Below are 23,974 nucleotides of genomic sequence, written 5' to 3'. Positions count from 1 at the left end.
CACCCTCTGGTGGGGCCATCATCATTACCCCTAACAACCTCCGTATGTTCGTGTTCAGCTGTCTCCCCTTCACAAACCCAGTTTGGTCCTCATGAACCACCCCCGGGACACATTCCTCTATTCTCATTGCCATTACCTTGGCCAAGACCTTGGCATCTACATTGAGGAGGGAGATTGGTCTGTAGGACCCGCATTGTAGCGGATCCTTTTCCTTCTTTAAAAGAAGCGATATCGTTGCTTCTGACATAGTCGGGGGCAGTTGTCCCCTTTCCTTTGCCTCGTTGAAGGTCCTCGTCAGTAGCGGGGCGAGCAAGTCCAAATATTTTCTGTAAAATTCAACTGGGAATCCGTCCGGTCCCGGGGCCTTTCCCGTCTGCATGTTCCTAATTCCTTTCACCACTTCTTCTACCGTGATCTGTGCTCCCAATCCCATCCTTTCCTGCTCTTCCACCTTGGGAATTTCCAGCCGATCCAAAAACTCCATCATTCTCTCCCTCCCATCCGGGGGTTGAGCTTCATACAATTTTTTATAAAATGTCTTAAACACTTCATTCACTCTCTCCGCTCCCCGCTCCGTCTCTCCATCTTCGTCTCTCACCCCCCCTATTTCCCTCGCTGCTCCCCTTTTCCTCAATTGGTGTGCCAGCAATCTGCTCGCCTTCTCTCCATATTCATACTGTACACCCTGCGCCTTCCTCCATTGTGCCTCTGCAGTGCCTGTGGTCAGCAAGTCAAATTCCACATGCAGCCTTTGCCTTTCCCTATACAGTCCCTCCTCCGGTGCTTCCGCATACTGTCTGTCCACCCTCAAAAGTTCTTGCAACAACCGCTCCCGTTCCTTACTCTCCTGCTTCCCTTTATGTGTCCTTATTGATATCAGCTCCCCCCTAACCACCGCCTTCAACGCCTCCCAGACCACTCCCACCTGAACCTCCCCATTGTCATTGAGTTCCAAGTACTTTTCAATGCATCCCCTCACCCTTAAGCACACCCCCTCATCCGCCATTAGTCCCATATCCATTCTCCAGGGTGGACGCCCTCTTGTTTCCTCCCCTATCTCCAAGTCTACCCAGTGTGGGGCATGATCCGAAATGGCTATAGCCGTATATTCCGTTCCCCTCACCCTCGGGATCAATGCCCTACCCAACACAAAAAAGTCTATGCGTGAATAGACTTTATGGACATAGGAGAAAAACGAGAACTCCTTACTCCTAGGTCTACTGAATCTCCACGGGTCCACCCCTCCCATCTGCTCCATAAAATCCTTAAGCACCTTGGCTGCTGCCGGCCTCCTACCAGTCCTGGACTTCGACCTATCCAGCCTTGGTTCCAACACCGTGTTAAAGTCTCCCCCCATTATCAGCTTTCCGGTCTCTAGGTCTGGGATGCGTCCTAGCATTCGCCTCATAAAATTGGCATCGTCCCAATTCGGGGCATACACGTTTACCAACACCACCATCTCTCCCTGTAATTTGCCACTCACCATCACGTATCTGCCCCCGTTATCCGCCACTATAGTCTTTGCCTCGAACATTACCCGCTTCCCCACTAATATAGCCACCCCCCTGTTTTTCGCATCCAGCCCCGAATGGAACACCTGCCCTACCCATCCTTTGCGCAACCTAACCTGATCTATCAGTTTCAGGTGCGTTTCCTGTAACATGACCACATCTGCTTTAAGTTTCTTAAGGTGTGCGAGTACTCGTGCCCTCTTTATCGGCCCGTTAAGCCCCCTCACGTTCCACGTGATCAGCCGAGTTGGGGGGCTTCCCACCCCCCCCCCCTTGCCGGTTAGCCATCATCTTTTTCCAGCTTCTCGCCCAGTTCCCACGCGGCTGTATTTCTCCCAGACGGTGCCCCCCCGCCCATCCTTTCCCGCACCCACTCCCCCCTTTCCCCAGCAGCAGCAACCCAGTAATTCCCCCCACCCCCCCCCCCCCCCCCCGCTAGACCCCCCGCTAGCGTAATTACTCCCCCCATGTTGCTCCCAGAAGTCAGCAAACTCTGGCTGACCTCGGCTTCCCCCCGTGATCACGGCTCGCCCCGTGCGGCGCCCCCTCCTTCCTGCTTCTCTATTCCCGCCATAATTATCATAGCGCGGGAACCAAGCCCGCGCCTCTCCCTCGGCCCCGCCACCCATGGCCAACGCCCCATCTCCTCTCCCTCCCCACCTCCCCCCATCACCACCTGTGGGAGAAAGAAAAGTTACCATACCGCAGGATTAATCATACAATCCCTCTTCGCCCCCCCCCCCACTCGTCCCACCACTTTGTCCAAACGTTCATTTTCGTAGTCCAATCATTCCAATTTTTCTTCTACAATAAAAGTCCACGCTTCATCCGCCGTCTCAAAGTAGTGGTGCCTCCCTTGATATGTGACCCACAGTCTTGCCGGTTGCAGCATTCCAAACTTTATCTTTTTTTTGTGAAGTACCGCTTTGGCCCGATTAAAGCTCGCCCTCCTTCTCGCCACCTCCGCACTCCAATCTTGATAGACGCGGATCACCGCGTTCTCCCATTTACTACACCGAGTTTTCTTCGCCCATCTAAGGACCATTTCTCTATCCTTAAAACGGAGAAATCTCACCACTATGGCTCTGGGAGCTTCTCCTGCTCTCGGTCCTCGCACCATAACTCGGTATGCTCCCTCCACCTCCAACGGACCCGTCGGGGCCTCCACTCCCATTAACGAGTGCAGCATCGTGCTCACATATGCCCCGACGTCCGCCCCCTCCACACCTTCAGGAAGGCCAAGAATCCTCAAGTTGTTCCTCCTTGCGTTATTTTCCAGTGCCTCCAACCTCTCCACAGATCGTTTCTGGTGTGCCTCCTGTATCTCCAACTTCACCACCAGGCCCTGTATGTCGTTTTCATTCTCTGCTGCTTTCGCCTTCACGACCCGAAGCTCCTGCTCCTGGGTCTTTTGTTCCTCTTTCAGCCCTTCAATCGCCTGTAATATCGGGGCCAACAACTCTTTCTTCATTTCCTTTTTTATCTCCTCCACGCAGCGTTTCAAAAACTCTTGTTGTTCAGGGCCCCATATGAAACTGCCACCTTCCGACGCCATCTTGGTTTCTGCTTGCCTTCCTTGCCGTTGTTCCAAAGGATCCGCTGCAATCCGGCCACTTTCCTCTCCTTTTTCCATCCGTGTCCAGGGGGAACACCCTTCTGGTTTACCGCACGGTGTTTTCAGCCGTTAAAATTGCCGTTGGGGCTCCTATCAAGAGCCCAAAAGTCTGTTTCACAGGGAGCTGCCGAAACGTGCGACTCAGCTGGTCATCGCTGCACCCGGAAGTCCCCTTCAGTCTTTCCTCACGAGACCATATAATGGCAGCAAGACATCTTTACTCCAATCATCACACCCTCTTGTAATAAAGGCCAACGTACCGTTTTCCCTAATTTCTTGCTGTAGCTACGTGTTAGCTTCCAGTGACAGTTGAATAAACCACCCCAAATCCCCTTGAAGGTCCAACATTTCCCAGATTCTCTCCATTTAAGAAATACTCACTATCTCGTTTCTTTCTACCAAAGTAAATAACTTTGGTTATCGACATTATTTGCGGTTATTTACATTGAATCCCTGTGTGCAAATCAGCGACATTGGCTGGCATCCTCCAGCCAATCGCCTGGTCCCGCAGACAGTGCACCCCCTCCCATGGGATTCCCGATGGCGAGGGGCAGCTTCACTGGGAATCGCAGTGCTGTCCCATGTGGTATTATCATAACTGTAAGAACTGCAAAGGTGAATGAAGTGTCTAGAGAAGCCACTAGAGGGAGCTACAGTTACAAGAATATGAGCCAGTGATGCTAAGCCTTGTGGGAGAGTGTGTGCAAGAGTTAGCTGGAGAGAGTCAGAAGAGGCTGTTTTCGTTAGAGAGAAGAAGGTTAAGAGGTGACTTAATTGAGGCATACAAAGATGATCAGAGGATTGGATAGGGTGGACTGTGAGGGCCTTCTTCCTCGGATGGTGATGTCTAGCACGAGGGGACATAGCTTTAAATTGAGGGGAGATAGATATAAGACAGATGTCAAAGGTAGGTTCTTTACTCAGAGAGTAGTAAGGGTGTGGAATGTCCTGCCTGCAACAGTAGTGGACTCGCCAACACTAAGTGCATTCAAATGGTCATTGGATAGACATATGGACGATAAGGGAATAGTGTAGATGGGCTTTAGAGTGGTTTCACAGGTCGGCGCAACATCGAGGGCCGAAGGGCCTGTACTGCGCTGTAATGTTATATGTTCTATGTTCTAAATAGCGTGAGTGAGAGCAGATCATAGTTTATGTCAGTATTAAGATTAGCTGTAGATGAGTGTGGTTTAAATGTTAATCATCAACTGTGTCGAATCCAAATTAGTAGTTTTAATAAATTTACAAACAAGTTAAAGCTATTTTGTGGTCTTTGTGAGCACTACGTCAATCATGCTGAATTAAGCAACACAAAGAACACCACATTCCAGACACAAATTCAGATGAAAGTTGGGAAAGTTGTTTGACGTGGTTGGTGATCTCTTGGGCCAGGTTACTGATGAAGACAAAAGATTGCCACATCGCTGTGTTGAGAGGATGGCGTGGTCCTGTGAAGACCCTGCCCCTCAGTAGTTTGAGTAAAATGATGCTGGTCGGAGGTAATTGGACTAAACGTGGATTCTTTTCCTTCCTCTTTCCTCCTCTGCACCTTGACCTCTTCCCAGGGTTCCTTGGTGGCCTGTGAATTCCTGCTGCAAAATGGAGCCAATGTGAACCTGATGGACATTCACAGACGCGGTCCCCTCCACCACGCCACAGTCCACGGGCACACCGGGTAAGGCTGGCATAGCACGGGACGCACCGAATGCTGCAACATTAACCACGCCCCTGGTGTGACAGCATGGATTGTGTAACTCATTCGAAAAGGAAACAGACATTCATAAGTCAGACCGAGAAAGAGGATTAAGCTGTTGCTGGAGATCAGTATTCAGTCAGTTTCTCAGGCATTTTCTGCTTCTGCATTACAAAACCTGCTGTGAAATTATGTCAGATTTTATCCAGTTACATTAATACTCCCTCTACACTGTCCCCACCAACACTTCCAGGACAGGTACAGCACGGGGTTAGATACAGAGTAAAGCTCCCTCTACACTGTCCCCATCAAACACTCCCAGGACAGGTACAGCACGGGGTTAGATACAGAGTAAAGCTCCCTCTACACTGTCCCCACCAACACCTCCAGGACAGGTACAGCACGGGGTTAGATACAGAGTAAAGCTCCCTCTACACTGTCCCCATCAAACACTCCCAGGACAGGTACAGCACGGGGTTAGATACAGAGTAAAGCTCCCTCTACACTGTCCCCCCCAACACTCCCAGGACAGGTACAGCACGGGGTTAGATACAGAGTTAAGCTCCCTCTACACTGTCCCCATCAACACACCTAGGACAGGTACAGCACGGGGGTTAGATACAGAGTAATCCTCATTCTACACTATCCCCATCAACACTCCCAGGACAGGCACAGCACGGGGTTAGATACAGAGTAAAGCTCCCTCTACATTGTCCCCATCAAACACTCCCAAGACAGGTACAGCACTGGGTTAGATACAGAGTAAAGCTCCCTCTACAGGACAGGTACAGCACGGGGTTAGACACAGAGTAAAGCTCCCTCTACACTGTCCCCATCAAACACTCCCAGGACAGGTACAGCACAGGGTTAGATACAGAGTAAAGCTCCCTCTACACTGTCCCCATCAAACACTCCCAGGACAGGTACAGCACGGGGTTAGAGACAGAGTAAAGCTCCCTCTACACTGTCCCCATCAAACACTCCCAGGACAGGTACAGCACGGGGGTTAAAAACCCCTTACCCACTGGAATTTGATTACCTAGTAGAATACTTACTCAACAGAACATCCTTACCCAATGAACATGTATTAATCTGTCCTGAAATTTAGAATTCACCAACAAATTGATCACTATTTTGGGGACAGTAAGTTCCTGGTTTTTATGTTTGTGGGGGTTTAGTTACTGAAGAGAGAAAGGCTAACCACGTTACCACACCATCAGTTACGTAACCAGTTGTCAGAGTCTATGTCCAGACTAGTTGCTGTTCTCAGTGTAAGAAGGAAGTTGGGCAATCTCGCCAGTGCCTCTTGTTATGGGCCAGGGTTTAGAGAACCCCAAAGTGTATCATGGAGTTCACCTGGCCCACAACTTTGACTAGATTGTGGTATGGGGAGCACACGGCCCACTCTACAGGAGTGGGACAGCAGAAATGGAAAAGTATTTTTTAAAGCAAAACAATGTTTATTCTATGAACTCAAGTTAACCTTTTTAAAACATACAGTGAACACCTTAGCAACCATTAATTCAAATACAACCCCCAAAGAATACAACACTAAGTAATCCTTTAAGCTTTCCTTTTAACATCCATAAGACTTAAAACACCTTCTACCAGAAGCACATCAGGTTAAAGTCACTGCTGTTATTAGTTTTAAATCACCAGGATCGATTTACAGTCTTTAGATTACAGAGAGAGATTCATACACCTTCTGGCTGTGACTGCAGCTATCCAGCTCTGAAAACGAAACTAAAACACACCCTGCAGCACACAGCCTAAAACAAAAGTAAAAAGCTGACAGACAGCCCAGCTCCATCCACTGTCTGACATCACTGCAGTAAGAAACACCCATTTCTTAAAGGTACCCTCACTACAGATATTTATATACACCCCCATTTATAAACACTCTTTTCTTAAAGGTACTCTCACATGACACTCTGACGATGTTACCACGTAATCATACAGAGGGCGTTGGTTACAAAACGTAACACCCTCTCCATTGAGTGAAAATCTGTGGCCTAACATCCCAAAACAATCTGGCTCTCATTTTAAAGTTACGCCCCCTTGTTCTGTATTTCACTCCCTGCCCCCCTCCCGGAACCCACCAGGGATGACCAGCAAGTCGGGCCCTGTACAGGCCGGGCCCTGTACAGGCCGGCTTTCATGTTCAATCGTACACGCCCCCAGCTAGGTGGGCCCCTGCCCTGGGTCCCGCCCGGGTCCCGCCCATTGCTGTTACAATGTTCAATACTCAAATTGAGATGAGGCAAAGGGGTGGATTTAGTACTCCCTGTTTGTAGCAGGAACCATGGCAACCTGATCCACCGGATTGTGGGATAGGCTCCACATTGGTCTCCTGACACCTCCCTTGGTTAAATTGGAGGGCAGAATGAGCTGACGTGGGATTCCCAGCTGTTGGCAGCAGGAATGTCAATTAGGCTCCTTAATAAACAAGGTGACATCCTTCCTGCTTTGCATGTAGCTTCCCAGTGGCTGGGAGTTGAGATCCCAGCCTATCCCACAGGAGAGGCAGTGGCATAGTGATATTATCACTGGATTAGTAATCCAGAGACCCAGGGTAGTGCTCTGGAAACCTGTGTTCGAATCTCACCAGGGCAGATGGTGGAATTTGAATTCAATACATATCTGCAATTTAAAAAACCCTCTCCCTGTCCGAGGCCCACTCTCACCTTGAGTCTGGGGTCCCACAACATTCCTGGGGTCTCTGTTGGGGGCAGTGTTGATGGTGTCCAGTAGCTGCTGGCCTCTGATTGGACAGCAGGATGGACCTCTGCCACCAGGAAACCTCAATCATTCGAGGTAACTGGGGGGGTTCCCACTCGTTCCCCATGCATGATCCCCGTCCCAATCCAGCCCAATTTAATTATTGATTGTATAAATTGTGCATAAAACCATCTAGCTAGGGCAGCACATTGGCACAGTGGGTTAGCACTGCAGCCTCACGGTGCCAAAGTCCCAGGTTCGAGCCCGGCTCCGGGTCACTGTCCGTGTGGAGTTTGCACATTCTCCCCGTGTTTGCGTGGGTTTCACCCCCACAACCCAAAGATGTGCAGGGTAGGTGGATTGGCCACGCTAAATCGCCCCTTAATTGGAAAAAATGAATTGGGTACTCTGAATTTTTTTTAAAATCCCCCTCACCCTGGCGCTGTCAGGCAGCAGTGCTAACCACAGTGCCACCTGATGTACACAAAGCAGAATTACGCTCGCACAGAACTTGATCTATAGTCCGTCACAGAGGTTGATGCAGAGTAGTTTGTTAATTGAAGATAGTGTATCACGAGCTAATTCTTCATTGTCGCCACTGCTAGTTTATTCACCTGTGACTTTGATATGTTTGTTCATTGTGACCTGTGATTTGTTACAGTTTAGTGTGTCTGTTCTTGAAGCGAGGAGCAAGTCAGACTGCGTTGGATGAAAACGGCAAGAATCCAATTACAATTGCTATCGATGCTGCCAATGCCGACATTGTCACACTGTGAGTACCGCGAAGCTTCCGGAAGTCATTCTGAGCCTCTGTCTCTTCCCTCTGTCTCCCCTCTCCTCCGCCACTTCCCTCTCTCCCTGCGCCACCCCCGAAGTTTGCCGGCGTGTAGATTAACTGTTCGCAGTCACCTCCTGCTACCTCGGCCATGGGTTGTGCGTGTGCGCAGCGAGGAAGTGAATGTTGCCAGGATCTAAATGCTTCTTAAATGTTGTGAGGGTTCCCGCCTCTCCCACCCCTTCAGGCAGCGAGTTCCAGATTCCCAGCATCCTCTGGGGGAGAAGGTTTTCCCTCAAATCCCCTCTCAATCTCCTGCCCCTAACCTTAAATCTCTACCCACTGGTCATTGATCCCTCTACTAAGGGGAAAAGATTCTTCCGATCCACCCTATCTACGTCCCTCATAATCTTACACACCGACTTCCGGGTGCGGCTATGCAGAGCTAGGTCGCATATTTGGTAGCTCCCGCTTGGAACGGACTTTTGGGCTCTTTTACAGGGCTCCCACGGCATTTGTTTGACATTTCCCGGTGTGGGAAGAAGACTGCAACATTCCCCTGACGGTGTCCCCCAGGAATGTTATGTCTTTTGGCTACCAGACCCGGCAGAAACAGTAAAAGATTTGTCTGTAACTGCAGGGGAAAGAGGAGCCTCTTCCAGCATGCAGGCGGGGGAAGGGCAAGCTTAAAGCTGCAACCTGACTTGAGGGCCTCTAATAAAGGTGAATTCTAGCAGCAGAGGGAACAACTGTGAAGCGATCTACCAAGGCCATTGAAGAAGCGGGGTCGAGGCTTCCGGTGGCGGCCATGGAGGAGTAGGTCGCGCATTCGGCAGCACCAGTCTGGAACGGACTCTCAGACCTTTTTCAGGAGTTTCCACAGACATTTTGGGGCAGATTGGTGAAGCAAATACTGCCAAAAGGATTCCCTCTCGAGACTTCCGGTTGCGGCTATGCGGAGCTAAGTCGCACATTCGGCGGCTCCCGCAAAAACGGACTTTTGGGCTCTTTTCTGGCTCCCAAGGGCACTTTTTCGACGTTTCCCGGTGTGGGAAGGAGTTAATAATAGCTCCCCGTCAGTATATGGCTTTAACTAGGAGCGAGGTGACAAAAAAGGTGGTGGTGGACCAGAAGAAGGGAGGGAAGAAGGACAAAATGGCGGCGGGCGGAGACCAGGCAGCGTGGAGGCAATGGGCGGAGGAGCAACAGGAGGGTATCCAGAGCTGCCTCAGAGAGATTAAAACGGACCTGCTAGAGCCGATGAAGGCTTCTATTGATAAGCTGCTGGAGACACAGACGGCCCAGGGGGTGGCGATCCGAGAGGCACAACAAAGGATCTCTGTCAATGAGGACGAGATCTTAGTCCTGGCGGTAAAGGTGGAGGCGCACGAGGCGCTCCACAAGAAATGGCAGGAGCGGTTCGAGGAGATGGAGAATCGGTCGAGGCGGAAGAATCTGCGGATTCTGGGCCTCCCAGAGGGGCCGGACGTGGGGGCCTATGTGGTCACCATGTTGAACTCGCTGATGGGAGCGGGGTCCTTCCAGGGGCCCCTGGAGCTGGAAGGGGCCCACAGAGTGCTGGCGAGGAGGCCCAAGGCTAACGAGCCTCCGCGGGCAGTGCTGGTGCGGTTCCATCGGTTCGTCGATCGGGAGTGTGTGCTCAGGTGGGCCAAGAAGGAGAGGAGCAGCAGGTGGGAGAACGCGGAGGTTCGGATATATCAGCACTGGAGCACGGAGGTGGCGAAGAGGAGGGCCGGGTACAATCGAGCAAAGGCGGTGCTGCACAGGAAGGGGGTGAAGTTTGGCATGTTGCAGCCGGCGCGACTGTGGGTTACCTACAAGGACCGGCACCATTATTTTGAGTCTCCGGAGGAGGCGTGGGCCTTTGTTCAGGCCGAGAAGCTGGACACAGACTGAGGGTCGGGATGGGCGACTGGGGACTGCGGTGGATATGTTATGCCTATTTTTGGTTCGGAGGTGGGGCCTCTGCATTGTTTTGGGTTTCTTTTTCTCTGTGTTTTTCTCTTTCGGGTTGGGGAGGGTGGATGGGGCGGGTTGGGCACTGTTTTGGTTGGTGGCAGGGCCTGGTAGGTGGAGAGCGCGGGCTTTTTTCCCACGCCGAAGACTGGGGGGGGGGGGGGGGGGCGGGGCCGGGGCGGGGAAGCGAGGATTGTTTCCCGCGCTGAGAACGGAGGGGGAGAGCCTGTGAATGGGGACGGGAGAGGAGGGTGTGTCACACAATGGGAGGAGTCGAAGGGGAGGTGGGAGTGGCCGGGGTCAGCAGGAGTCAGCTGACTTGTGGAAGTGCAATGCGGGGAGTAAACCAGCTAGGATGGGTCCTAGCCGGGGGGGGTGGGGGGGGAATTGAGTTGCTGCTGCTAAGACCAAGGAGGAGCTGGAGCGAGTGGGGTGGGTCGAGACGGGGGTATGCCGCTGTGGGGAACGGGCCGGGTGTGGGGTGCGGGCGCGTGGCTGGCCGAGGAGGGGTCATGGCTAGTCGGCGGGGGAGGGGGGCGGGTAGCCCCCTGATCCGGCTGATAACCTGGAATGTAAGGGGACTGAACGGGCCGGTCAAGCGGGCCCGCGTGTTCGCGCACCTGAAGGGGCTGAAGGCGGATGTGGTTATGCTCCAGGAGACACACCTGAAGGTGGCGGACCAGGTAAGACTGAGGAAAGGGTGGGTAGGTCAGGTGTTTCACTCGGGGCTAGATGCCAAAAATCGAGGGGTGGCGAACTTGGTGGGAAAGAAGGTGTTATTCGAGGTGTCGAGCATTGTGGCAGATAATGGTGGTAGGTACATAATGGTAAGTGGTAAGTTGCAGGGAGAGAGGGTGGTACTGGTCAATGTGTATGCTCCGAACTGGGACGATGCGGGTTTTATGCGGCGTATGTTGGGTCGGATCCCAGACTTGGAAGTGGGGGGCCTGATAACGGGGGGAGACTTTAACACGGTGTTGGATCCGGCACTGGATCGCTCCAGGTCTAGGACGGGTAGGAAGCCGGCGGCGGCTAGAGTGTTGAGGGGGTTTATGGACCAGATGGGAGGGGTGGACCCTTGGAGATTTGCAAGGCCGGGGGCGAGGGAATTTTCATTCTTCTCACATGTCCATAAGGCTTATTCTCGAATCAACTTTTTCATTTTGAGTAGGGCGCTGATAGCGAGAGTAGAGGATATCGAGTATTCGGCAATAGCCATTTCGGACCACGCCCCGCATTGGGTGGACTTGGCGATGGGGAGGAGAGGGACCAGCGCCCGCTGTGGCGCTTGGAGGTGGGGCTGTTGGCGGACGAGGAGGTGAGCGAGCGGGTCCGAGGAAGTATAGAGAGGTACTTGGAGACCAACGGCAACGGGGAGGTCCGAGTGGGGATGGTAAGGGAGGCACTGAAGGCGGTGGTGAGGGGAGAGCTGATCTCCATTAGGGCCCACAAGGAGCGGGGGGAGAGGGAGGGGCTGGTGGGGGAGATGGTGAGGGTAGACAGGAGGTATGCGGAAGAACCTGAGGAAGGATTGTTGGGGAAGAGGCGCAGCCTCCAGGCCGAATTCGACCTGCTGACCACCAGGAAGGCGGAGGTGCAGTGGAGGAAGGCCCAGGGGGCGGTCTACGAGTATGGGGAAAAGGCAAGCCGGATGCTGGCGCATCAGCTTCGGAAGCGGGACACAGCTAGGGAGATCGGGGGAGTTAAGGACAGGGGAGGGAGCATGGTGCGGAGTGGGGTTGGCATCAATGGGGTCTTCAGGGACTTCTACGAGGAATTGTACCGATCCGAGCCCCCACGGGAGGAGGGAGGGATGGGCCGTTTCCTGGACCAATTGAGGTTTCCAAAGGTGGAAGAGGGACTGGTGGCGGGACTGGGGGCCCCGATTGGGCTGGAGGAGCTGATCAAAGGGATGGGAAGCATGCAGGCGGGAAGGCACCGGGGCCAGACGGTTTCCCGGCCGAGTTCTATAAAAAATATATGGACCTGTTGGGCCCGCTGTTAGTTAGGATCTTTAATGAGGCAAGGGAGGGGGGGGCTTTACCCCCGACGATGTCCCGGGCACTGATCTCCTTGATCCTGAAGCGGGACAAGGATCCCCTGCAATGTGGGTCTTACAGACCGATTTCCTTGCTAAATGTAGATGCCAAGGTGCTGACGAAGGTCTTAGCCACGAGGATTGAGGATTGTGTGCCGCAGATCATCCATGAAGACCAGACGGGGTTTGTGAAGAGGAGACAGTTGAACGTGAATGTGCGGAGGCTTTTGAACGTTATCATGATGCCGGCGAGGGAGGGGGAGGCGGAGATAGTGGTGGCGATGGACGCTGAGAAAGCCTTCGATAGGGTAGAGTGGGGGTATCTGTGGGAGGTGCTGAAGAGGTTCAGGTTTGGGGAGGAGTTTGTCAGGTGGGTTAGGCTGTTGTATGAGGTCCCGATGGCGAGTGTGGCCACAAATAGGAGGAGGTCCGAGTACTTTCAGTTGCACCGAGGGACGAGACAATCGCACTGGCGATTGAACCCCTGGCTATGGCACTGAAAGAGTCGAGGAACTGGAGGGGGTTGGTGCGGGGTGGGGCGGAGCACAGGGTGTCGCTTTATGCGGATGACCTGCTGCTGTATGTGGCGGACCCGGTGGGAGGAATGCCAGAGGTAATGAGGATCCTTAGGGAATTCGGGGACTTTTCGGGGTACAAGCTCAATATGGGGAAGAGCGAGCTGTTCGTAGTTCAGCTAGGGGACCAGGAGAGGGGGATTGGCGAGCTCCCACTAAAAAGGGCGGAGAGGAGCTTCAGATATTTGGGGGTCCAGGTGGCCAGGAGCTGGGGGGCCCTGCATAGGCTTAACTTTACAAGGCTGGTGGAGCAAATGGGGGAGGAGTTCAAGAGGTGGGACGCGTTGCCGCTGTCCCTGGCGGGTAGGGTGCAGTCAATCAAAATTACGGTGCTCCCAAGGTTTTTGGTCCTGTTCCAGTGCCTCCCCGTGTTTATCCCGAAGGCTTTTTTCAGGCGGATTAACAGGAGTATAATGGGGTTTGTGTGGCGCGAGGGACTCCGAGGGTGAGAAGGGTGTTCCTGGAGCGGAGTAGAGATAGGGGGGGGCTGGCGCTGCCCAACCTCTGTGGGTACTACTGGGCCGCCAATGCGACAATGGTGTGCAAGTGGATAATGGAGGGGGAGGGGGCTGCATGGAGGAGGCTGGAGGCGGTGTCCTGTGTGGGTACGAGTCTGGGGGCGCTGGCAACGGCGCCGCTGCCGCTCCCTCCAAGGAGGTATACCACAAGCCCGGTGGTGGTGGCGGCCCTCAAAATTTGGGGGCAGTGGAGGCAGCATAGGGGGGAAGTTAGGGCCTCGGCGTGGACCCCATTACGGGGGAACCACCGGTTCGCCCCAGGAAGAACAGGTGGAGGGTTTTCGGGGTGGCACAGGGCAGGGATACGAAAGTTGGGGGACCTGTTTGTGGACGGGAAGTTCGCGAGCTTGGGTGAGCTGGAGGAGAAGTATGGGCTCCCCCCGGGGAACACCTTCAGGTACTTACAGGTAAGGGCGTTTGCCAGACGGCAGGTGGTGGAATTCCCACGGCTACTGCCACACACAGTACAGGACAGGGTGCTCTCGGGGGGGTGGGTGGGAGTGGGGAAGATCTCGGAAACTTACCAGGTGATGCAGGAGGAGGAGGAGGCCTCGGTGGTGGAGTTGAAAGGTAAGTGGGAGGAGGAGTTGGGAGAGGAGATCGAAGAGGGGACGTGGGCAGATGCCCTAGGGAGGGTGAACTCTTCCTCTTCGTGCGCAAGGCTCAGCCTCATACAGTTTAAGGTGCTGCACAGGGCTCACATGACCGGGACAAGGATGAGCATGTTCTTTGAGGGTGAGGACAGGTGTCTTAGGTGCCCAGGGAGCCCAGCAAATCACACCCATATGTTCTGGGCATGCCCAGCGCTGGAGGAATTTTGGAAAGGCGTAGCGAGGACGGTGTCGAGGGTGGTAGGATCCAGGGTCAAACCGGGCTGGGGGCTCGCAATATTTGGGGTGGCAGAGGAGCCGGGAGTGCAGGAGGCGAAAGAGGCCGGAATTCTGGGCTTTGCGTCCCTGGTAGCCCGGCGAAGGATTCTCCTTCAGTGGAAAGATACGAGGCCCCCAAGCGTGGAATCCTGGATCAGCGATATGGCGGGGTTTATTAAATTGGAGAGGGTGAAATTCGCCTTGAGCGGGTCGGTACAAGGGTTCTTTAGGCGGTGGCAACCGTTCTTAGACTTTCTGGCAGAACGATAGACATTGGTCAATGGCAGCAGCAGCTCGGGGGGGGGGTTTACTTTATTTTTGTTTATGTTATTTACACTGGAGGGTCTGAGGGGGTGTATACACCTGTTGTCTTAATTCGGGGTGTTAATGTTCATTTATTATTTAGGCACGGGGGGGGGGGGGGGGGTTTGGGGGGTTGCTTTTTTAGATTGTGTTTTGTACTTAACCCTGTTGGGTTCTTTTTTCTTTCTCATTTTGTCATTGATATTTTATGAAAACCTTTAATAAAAATTATTTTTTTTTAAAAAAAATCTTACACACCTCGATCAGGTCCCCCCCTCGGCCTTCTTTGCTCCAGTCGAACCAGTTTCTCTTCATAGCTGAAACGTTCCAGCACAGGCAACATACATAGAAACGTACATCGAAAATAGGAGGAGGAGCAGGACATTGGGCCCATCGAGGCAGCTCCGCCATTCATTATGATCGTGGCTGATTAACAATGTTCAATACCCTGATCTCGCTGAGTATCCGCCTCTCTCAATTTACGCCCATTCAAATAATAATCTGCCTCCCTATTTTTGCTACCGAAGTGGATAACCTCACATTTATCGCCATTATACTGCATCTGCCATGCATGTGCCCACTCACTCAGCCTGTCCAAATCCCGCTGAAGCATCTCTGCAGCCTCCTCACAGCTCACCCTCCCACCCAACTCTGTATCACCTGCAAATTTAGAGATACATTTAGTTCCCTCGTCCAAATCATTAATATATAACGTGAACAGTTGGGGTCCTAGCACAGATCCCTGCGGTACCCCACCAGTCACTGCCTGCCAATCAGACAAAGACCCATTTATTCGAACGTTTCGCTTCCTGTCTGCTAACCAACTTTCAATCCATCTCAAGACACTACCCGTAATCCCATGCACTTTACATATTAATCTGCTACGTGATGTTGCTAACTTTTGGTTGGTTCTTAATTTGGCTCTATTTAATCACGTTTGCTCAAGACTCACCAGGTATCTTTAAACACCACCACAAGGTTCAGAACCGAATACTGATCAATGACTCGATACACCAGTTAGTAAGTTCAAAAGTAATGCTCATTTATTTACACACAGTCAAATCTACTCATGCATAAACTCTACAAACTAAACTACCACTATTACTAAGGCCTATACTTAGCTTCGGGCGCCCACTCAGTCAGAGGAACAATGGCCGTTGCTCGGTTCTGAGGCTGCTGGGTTGAGCTGTTTACAGGGTAGCAACTAGGAGCGTCTATCTCATAGCGTGCGTTGACTTGTAACTTACTTGGTCTGCTGTAGCTGCGAGGCTGGTCTCTCTCTTCGGTGAGAGCCAAAGCCAAAGGAGGAAGATTCTCCCTTGGGGGATACCTTTTATACTCAAAAGGGCTTTGCGTTCTTTTGGGCGGGCCTTGAACTTGGCCTCAACTAATTGGGTCTTTCCCAATCATCGGTATCGATTTTCCTCCAATAGAGGGGTGGTTCCCTGATCGCTGGGCGTGTCCTGGTGACTGTCAGTCAGCTTTGTCTTAGCTTCTTCTGGCGCCGGGGAGTCTGTCCTAACATTGTGCATATAAATGTTTCCCTTTTGTCCCCGGAGATGGCTCATTAGTATGTAAATCATTTGGTAGTTTCTGTCCTGTCTGAGCGTTTAAGGTCCTAATCAACAGACAGAGCTTGCACCTGCTTGTTTCTTAGCATTGTCCAATTTTACCTGCAGTCTTTGCAAGTGTCCATTTTGTAATCGGGACGTGGCCATCCCAGATGGCTACACTCCCTCCTTGTGATCCTCAATGTGAAGCGTGAAGGATCACATTACTATGGCGTCTTCATCCTCTGATCCCCGGGGCACCCATGCTTAGGCTCTACACTGTCCTATCCTATGCAACACAATTTTACCTAAACCATTTTAAATACATTCATTATCAAAAATTCGATGGGGCGCTATGACATTAATACATGCATTACAGAAAAATAAAAAACTGAAACCTCTAACTATTCTCAATAAACTATCCTCATTTAAACAATCCAAAAATACAAACAATCCCAAAATAATCTATACATCTAAAACTGTACAAAATAGTAGCACACAAATTTCTCTGGCCTGGCAGTCAGACACCGAGGTTTACATCTCTTTATTCCAAGAATACATTAAACAAAATGGATGCTCTTTAATCCATCCCAATGGGTTCGGGGGTCTGGTGAAATCTGAAAATGGGGGACCTAAATCTGTATACTGGGGTGCGAGAGCGATATGCTCTGTTTCGCCATTTCCTGACTCTAAACGTTTGCATGACACTGTAAAGTATCGCCAGCACTAAGAGTGCTTCGACTACATATGAGAGTGAGTACCAGGTGATAGACTTATCACACCAGGTCGGGGTATTGCTAGCTGTCACTGGGCTAGTATTCTCGGGGTTCCGTGCACTACAGATGGCTACAGTGAGACCTTGTCGAAAGCCTTCTGTAAGTCTAAATAAACCACATCCACCGGTTCTCCCTGATCAACTCTACTTGTTACATCTTCCAAGAATTCTAGTAGATTTGTCAAGCATAATTTCCCTTTTGTAAATCCATGCTGACTTTGTCTGATTACACCTCTGCTTCCCAAATGCTGTGCTGTGAAATCCTTGATAATGGACTCCAGCAACTTCCCCACTACCAACGTTAGGCTCACTGGTCTATAGTTCCCTGTTTTCTCTCCACTTCCCTTTTTAGAATAGCAGGGTTACATTTGCTACTCTCCAATCTGTAGGAACCATTCCAGAGTTCAAAGAATTTTGGATTATGACCCTCCAATGGATGTACTATTTCTCGGGCAGCATCCTGGTGATCTCCTGCACCCTCCAGTGCAATCGCATCCTTCCTATAATGTGGCGACCAGAACTGTACTCAGGAGTCCAGCTGTGGCCGAACAAATGATCTATACAGCTGAAAGGAGAAGTCCATTTCACATCTCAGTCGCCAGGTTCCCCACATATTTTGCCATGTCTCCATCAATCTCAGATTCCAAACTGACCGGTTGCCCTACCACCCGCTGCCATTTGCAGAGAGTTCCAGACCTGTAAAACCTTTTCGGTGTGAAGTGTTTCACTCTCGAAGTGTTGGGCTTTAAATTTGAGATTGTGGGTGGAGGTTAGATGGGTGGGGGAGTTCGATGGTGCAGTGTGGTGATGGGAGAGAGGGGGAAGGAGAGCTGGGTGATTGGAGAGAGGGGAAATGTGGAGCTCTCCTCCTATCCCCCCCACCCCTGGCAAAATGTCCTTTATCACTTTCACTTTTTTCCTTTGGATCTTGGTTCTCACGAATGTTTTCCTGGGTGAAAGATCCTGTAAAAGTGATCAGGGATACTCTGAACATCAGGGTAACTTTACAACGGGAACTGGATGTATCATTTCCACGACCCAGTTCGACCCTTCGCTCAAGTGAACATTAAAGATCGCACAGCCGTTGAGGAAGAGCAGGCCACACCTCCCTGGTTTCAGGCCAATGTTTATTCCTCAACCAGCAAGTCAAAAATGGAATTGCGGAGATGATGAATGACGCCATGTGTAATACTGTTTGTTTTTTAACGTGAAGGACCTGAATCAGGGTTATTAGAAAAAGTGAGTATGGTCTAATTGGCTGGTGCCTCTGAAGAGCTGATGAGAGGGGTGTTGGGTGAATTGCCTCTCTCTTTCTTGCCTGAATTCTGATCCTCGTGAAATGGCCTCGCTGGGCCTAAGCACTGCTGATTTTATACGTTGAATTTTCAGGCTCCGATTGGCTAGGATGAACGAGGAGATGCGTGAAGCAGAGGGAGCCTTTGGACCAACAGGTGGGTATCTCTGTGTCCGACTGTGCTCAAATGTGCCCGGTGCCCGACTGTGACCCAGTGTCCGACTGTGCCCCGGCGTCCAACTGTGTTCCTGTGTCCGACTGTATCCGGGTGTCCCTGCATCATCCTCCGAAGTTAACTCCAGTGAATTGGGTCATTAATATCACTGTCAGAAACCAATCCGGTTCACAGGTTGGTTGTCAGCAAATGTATTCTCACATTTCTTAGCCCATAACTTAAAACAAAAAGAAAAGCCACCCCGCATCACCAAACCCTCCCGCCGGTATCACCGAACCGCCCCCCCCCCCCCCCAGGGTATCACCAAACCCCCCCCCCGTATTACCGAACCCCCTCCCACAGTATCACCAAATCCTCCCCCCGGTATCACCGAATTCTCCCCCCGGTATCACCGAACCCTCCCCCCCAGTATTACCAAACCCTCCACCCCCCCCCCCACCCCCGGCATCACCCTCCCCTCGGCATCACCGATCCGTCCCCCAGGGTATCACCAAATCCTCCCCCCGGTATCACCGAATCCTCCCCCTGGTATCACCGAACCCTCCCCCCCAGTATTACCAAACCCTCCACCCCCCCCCCCCCCACCCCCGGCATCACCCTCCCCCCGGCATCACCGATCCGTCCCCCAGGGTATCACCAAATCCTCCACCCCCAGTATCACTGAACCCTTCCCCCCGGCATCAGCGAACCCCCCCCCCCCCCCCACCCCCGGCATCACCGAACCCTCCCCCTCCCCGATATCACCGAACCCTCCCCCACGGTATCACCAAATCCTCCCCCCCAGTATCACTGAACCCACCCCCCGGCATCACCGATCCGTCCCCCAGGGTATCACCAAATCCTCCCCCCCCCCCGGCATCACCGAACCCTCCCCCCCCGGTATCACCGAACCCTCCCCCCGATATCACCGAACTCTCCCCCCGATATCACCGAACCCTCCCCACCGGAATCACCAAATCCTCCCCCCGGTATCACCGAACCCTCCCCACCGGAATCACCAAATCCTCCCCCCGGTATCACCGAACCCTCCCCCCAGCATCAGCGAACCCTCCCCCCCCCCGGTATCACCGAACCCTCCCCCCGATATCACCGAACCCTCCCCACCGGTATCACCGTACACCCCCCCCCCCCCCCCCCCCCCAGTATCACGCCGGAACTGATGTCCCCGCACACTGATGGCAGGAGGGTTTGGGAAGGGGGGGGGTGATTGGGAGCAATGTTCTAAGCTAGCGTCACCTCCATCCAACCCAGCCTGGGCATTTGTGAAGGCGACTGTAGGGGGAGGGCAGGGGGCTATGCGATTCCGACTCTACTCTTCCTGACCCTGTGCGTTTCTTCCCTCTCCCCCCCCCCCTTCTCCTTTTCCAGGTGATGAGACGTACAACGATATTTTCCGGGATTTCTCGCATATGGCGTCGAACAACCCAGAGAAATTGAAACGCAAGAGCCACGAACTCAGGACCTCAACCCTTTAAATGCTGCCATTGGCGTTCGCCCCGCCCCCGGGGATGGCTGTATGATGCCCCCTTATCGCCAACCCCCATCCCGCCAACCCCTCCGAACAAAATCCCACAGCGCAGAGAGAGAAAGATTGTCCGTCCGAAGTACGGTGAACCAACTTGAACATTCCGGCGGGCACAGCTGCCAGTGCAGAGCCAGATTGGTCACCCCCTTCCATCCCTCAAGTCAAGCCACTCCCATCTTCCTCAACTCTGGACTTCCACCTTCCCAACCTTCCGACCATCCGTTACCCCTCCAGAGCGCCTCAGGATAACGTTGCCCGTTCAGTCTTTGCCTCCATCCCAAATCACGATAACAACGCCACAAATCCCAACAGATCGTCAGGTTAAGTTTCGGAGCAAACGTTAGGGCCCATTTATTTTTTTTCCCCACAGGTTTTTCAGCCAGTCGGCAATCTGTCTGATTCCGAACATCAACATGTCAGGAATTTGAGGCAAAATTTTAAATTGTGATAGCTTTGAAAGACTTTTAAAGAATTTACGATGCGTTAGTTTGTAATGATATATTTATCTAAAACCAGAGCTTTGCTGGACCTTTCGAAAACAAATAAACTTTTTTTAAAAATAGAAATGAGAGGTTTACACATCATTTTATTCTGTTTTTCTGTGGTTACCCAGGCAACAATTCAGGAGAGAGATTTTAATTCCTCAGCTTTGATATCATTGATGTCTTGTATACTGGGATTCCGTGATCCACAGTAAACACCCTCTACACTGTCCCCATCACACTCCCAGGACAGGTACAGCACGGGGTTAGGTACAGAGTAAAGCTCCCTCTACACTGTCCCCATCACACTCCCAGGACAGGTACAGCACGGGGTTAGGTACAGAGTAAAGCTCCCTCTACACTGTCCCCATCAAACACTCCCAGGACAGGTACAGCACGGGGTTAGGTACAGAGTAAAGCTCCCTCTACACTGTCCCCATCAAACACTCCCAGGACAGGTACAGCACGTGGTTAGGTACAGAGTAAAGCTCCCTCTACACTGTCCCCATCAAACACTCCCAGGACAGGTACAGCACGTGGTTAGATACAGAGTAAAGCTCCCTCTACACTGTCCCCATTAAACACTCCCAGGACAGGTACAGCACGGGGTTAGATGCAGAGTAAAGCTCCCTCTACACTGTCCCCATCACACTCCCAGGACAGGTACAGCACGGGGTTAGATACAGAGTAAAGCTTCCTCTACACTGTCCCCATCAAACACTCCCAGGACAGGTACAGCACGGGGTTAGATACAGAGTAAAGCTCCCTCTACACTGTCCCCATCAAACACTCCCAGGACAGGTACAGCACGGGGTTAGATACAGAGGAAAGCTTCCTCTACACTGTCCCCATCAAACACTCCCAGGACAGGTACAGCACGGGGTTAGATACAGAGTAAAGCTCCCTCTACACTGTCCCCATCAAACACTCCCAGGACAGGTACAGCACGGGGTTAGATACAGAGTAAAGCTCCCTCTACACTGTCCCCATCAAACACTCCCAGGACAGGGACAGCACGGGGTTAGATACAGAGTAAAGCTCCTTCTACACTGTCCCCATCACACTCCCAGGACAGGTACAGCACGGGGTTAGATACAGAGTAAAGCACCCTCTACACTGTCCCCATCAAACACTCCCAGGACAGGTACAGCACGGGGTTAGATACAGAGTAAAGCTCCCTCTACACTGTTCCCATCACACTCCCAGGACAGGTACAGCACGGGGTTAGGTACAGAGCAAATCTCCGTCTACACTGTCCCCATCAAACCCTCCCAGGACAGGTACAGCATGGGTTTAGATACAGAGTAAAGCTCCCTCTACACTGTCCCCATCAAACACTCCCAGGACAGGTACAGCACGGGGTTAGATACAGAGTAAAGCTCCCTCTACACTGTCCCCATCAAACACTCCCAGGACAGGGACAGCACGGGGTTAGATACAGAGTAAAGCTCCTTCTACACTGTCCCCATCACACTCCCAGGACAGGTACAGCACGGGGTTAGATACAGAGTAAAGCACCCTCTACACTGTCCCCATCAAACACTCCCAGGACAGGTACAGCACGGGGTTAGATACAGAGTAAAGCTCCCTCTACACTGTTCCCATCACACTCCCAGGACAGGTACAGCACGGGGTTAGGTACAGAGCAAATCTCCGTCTACACTGTCCCCATCAAACCCTCCCAGGACAGGTACAGCATGGGTTTAGATACAGAGTAAAGCTCCCTCTACACTGTCCCCATCAAACACTCCCAGGACAGGTACAGCACGGGGTTAGATACAGAGTAAAGCTCCCTCTACACTGTCCCCATCAAACACTCCCAGGACAGGTACAACACAGGGTTAGATACAGAGTAAAGCTCCCTCTCCACTGTCCCCATCAAACACTCCCAGGACAGGTACAGCATGGGGTTAGATACAGAGTAAAGCTCCCTCTACACTGTCCCCATCAAACACTCCCAGGACAGGTACAGCACGGGGTTGGATACAGAGTAAAGCTCCCTCTACACTGTCCCCATCAAACACTCGCAGGACAGGTACAGCACGGGGTTAGATACAGAGTAAACCTGCCTCTACACTGTCCCCATCAAACACTCCCAGGACAGGTAGAGCACAGGGTTAGATACAGAGTAAAGCTCCCTCTACACTGGCCCCATCAAACACTCCCAGGACAGGTACAGCACGGGATTGGATACAGAATAAAGTTCCCTCTACACTGTGCCCATCAAACACTCCCAGGACAGGTACAGCACGGGGTTGGATGCAGAGTAAAGCTCCCTCTACACTGTCCCCATCAAACACTCCCAGGACAGGTACAGCACGGTGTTGGATACAGAGTAAAGCTCCCTCTACACTGTCCCCATCAAACACTCCCAGGACAGGTACAGCACGGGGTTAGATACAGAGTAAAGCTCCCTCAACACTGTCCCCATCAAACACTCCCAGGACAGGTACAGCACGGGGTTAGATACAGAGTAAAGCTCCCTCTACACTGTCCCCATCAAACACTCCCAGGACAGGTACAGCACGGGCTTGGATACAGAATAATGTTCCCTCTACACTGCAATAAAACCAAATACTGCAGATGCTGGAAATCTGAAATAAATTCAGAAATGCTGGATAACCTCAGCAGGTCGGCCAGCATCTGTGGAGTGAGAAACAGGGAAAATGTTTGGAGTCCGTATAGTTCTTCTTCAGAGCTGAAGAGAGATTGAAATGTGTTGGATGAGGAGAGGGAACAGAATAGAAGGACTGTGAATAGATCAGACTGAAGGAGAGATTGACAAAGATGTCAAGAAAAAGGTGCTGGGAGTTTTACTCGGCGCCACAGCGAGCCCGTCACTCGTCACGGGATAGGTGAGGGCTCGGCCCCTATGTTGCCGTCGTAAAATGCCACAGTTCCCACACCGGCATCGGCACTTAGCCTCCAGCACAAGGTGCTGTTCCTCCAGTTTGCGTTGGGCTTCAATGGAACATTGCAGCACGCCAAGGACGGACATGTGGGCAGGAGAGCGAAATGGTGAATTCTAGGGGAGAGTCAGACAGAATCGAAACATTAACTCTGTTCCTCTCTCCACAGACGCTGCCAGACCTGCTGGGTTTATCCAGCATTTTCTATTTTAATTTCAGATTTCCAGCATCTTTTTATTTGAGTGTTTTAATTCGCTGCCATTTCTCTTCTTGGAATGCCTTCCTTGGAGAAGTTACACTTCTCTCTCCCCTGCAGGGCCATCTGTCAAAAATACTCCAGAAGCTCGACACCATCCAGGACAAAGCAGCCCCGCTTGATTGCTCCCCCCTTCCACAAACATTCACTCCCTCCACCACCGACGCACAGTGGCAGCCGTGTGTACCGTCTACAAGATGCACAGCAGGAACTGACCAAGGCTCCTTAGGCAGCACCTTCCAAACCCACAACCTCTACCATCTAGAAGGCCAAGGGCAGCAGATACCTGGGAACCCCACCACCTGGAGGTCCCCCTCCGAGTCACTCACCATCCCGACTTGGAAATATATCGGCCGTTCCTTCACTGTCGCTGGGTCAAAATCCTGGAACTCCCTCCCTAACAGCACAGTGGGTGT

The 23,974-nt window shown here is 52.1% G+C and overlaps 1 protein-coding gene across 1 annotated transcript in view; it reads left to right on the top strand.

Moving 5' to 3' along the window:
* Positions 1 to 20,477, top strand: part of acap1 (ArfGAP with coiled-coil, ankyrin repeat and PH domains 1) — a 149,688-nt gene extending 129,211 nt beyond the window's left edge. Inside the window, exons 19-22 of the mRNA XM_072493272.1 lie at positions 4,692 to 4,801; positions 8,199 to 8,309; positions 18,307 to 18,368; positions 19,755 to 20,477. Of these exons, the coding sequence (XP_072349373.1) occupies positions 4,692 to 4,801; positions 8,199 to 8,309; positions 18,307 to 18,368; positions 19,755 to 19,861 (390 nt within the window). The 3' untranslated portion in view covers positions 19,862 to 20,477. The remainder of the gene's footprint in view (positions 1 to 4,691; positions 4,802 to 8,198; positions 8,310 to 18,306; positions 18,369 to 19,754) is intronic.
* Positions 20,478 to 23,974: the final 3,497 nt, after the last annotated feature.

Source organism: Scyliorhinus torazame, chromosome 31 (assembly GCF_047496885.1).
Source record: "Scyliorhinus torazame isolate Kashiwa2021f chromosome 31, sScyTor2.1, whole genome shotgun sequence".
Lineage (NCBI taxonomy): Eukaryota > Metazoa > Chordata > Chondrichthyes > Carcharhiniformes > Scyliorhinidae > Scyliorhinus > Scyliorhinus torazame.
This window is presented reverse-complemented; position numbering and strand designations above follow the sequence as displayed.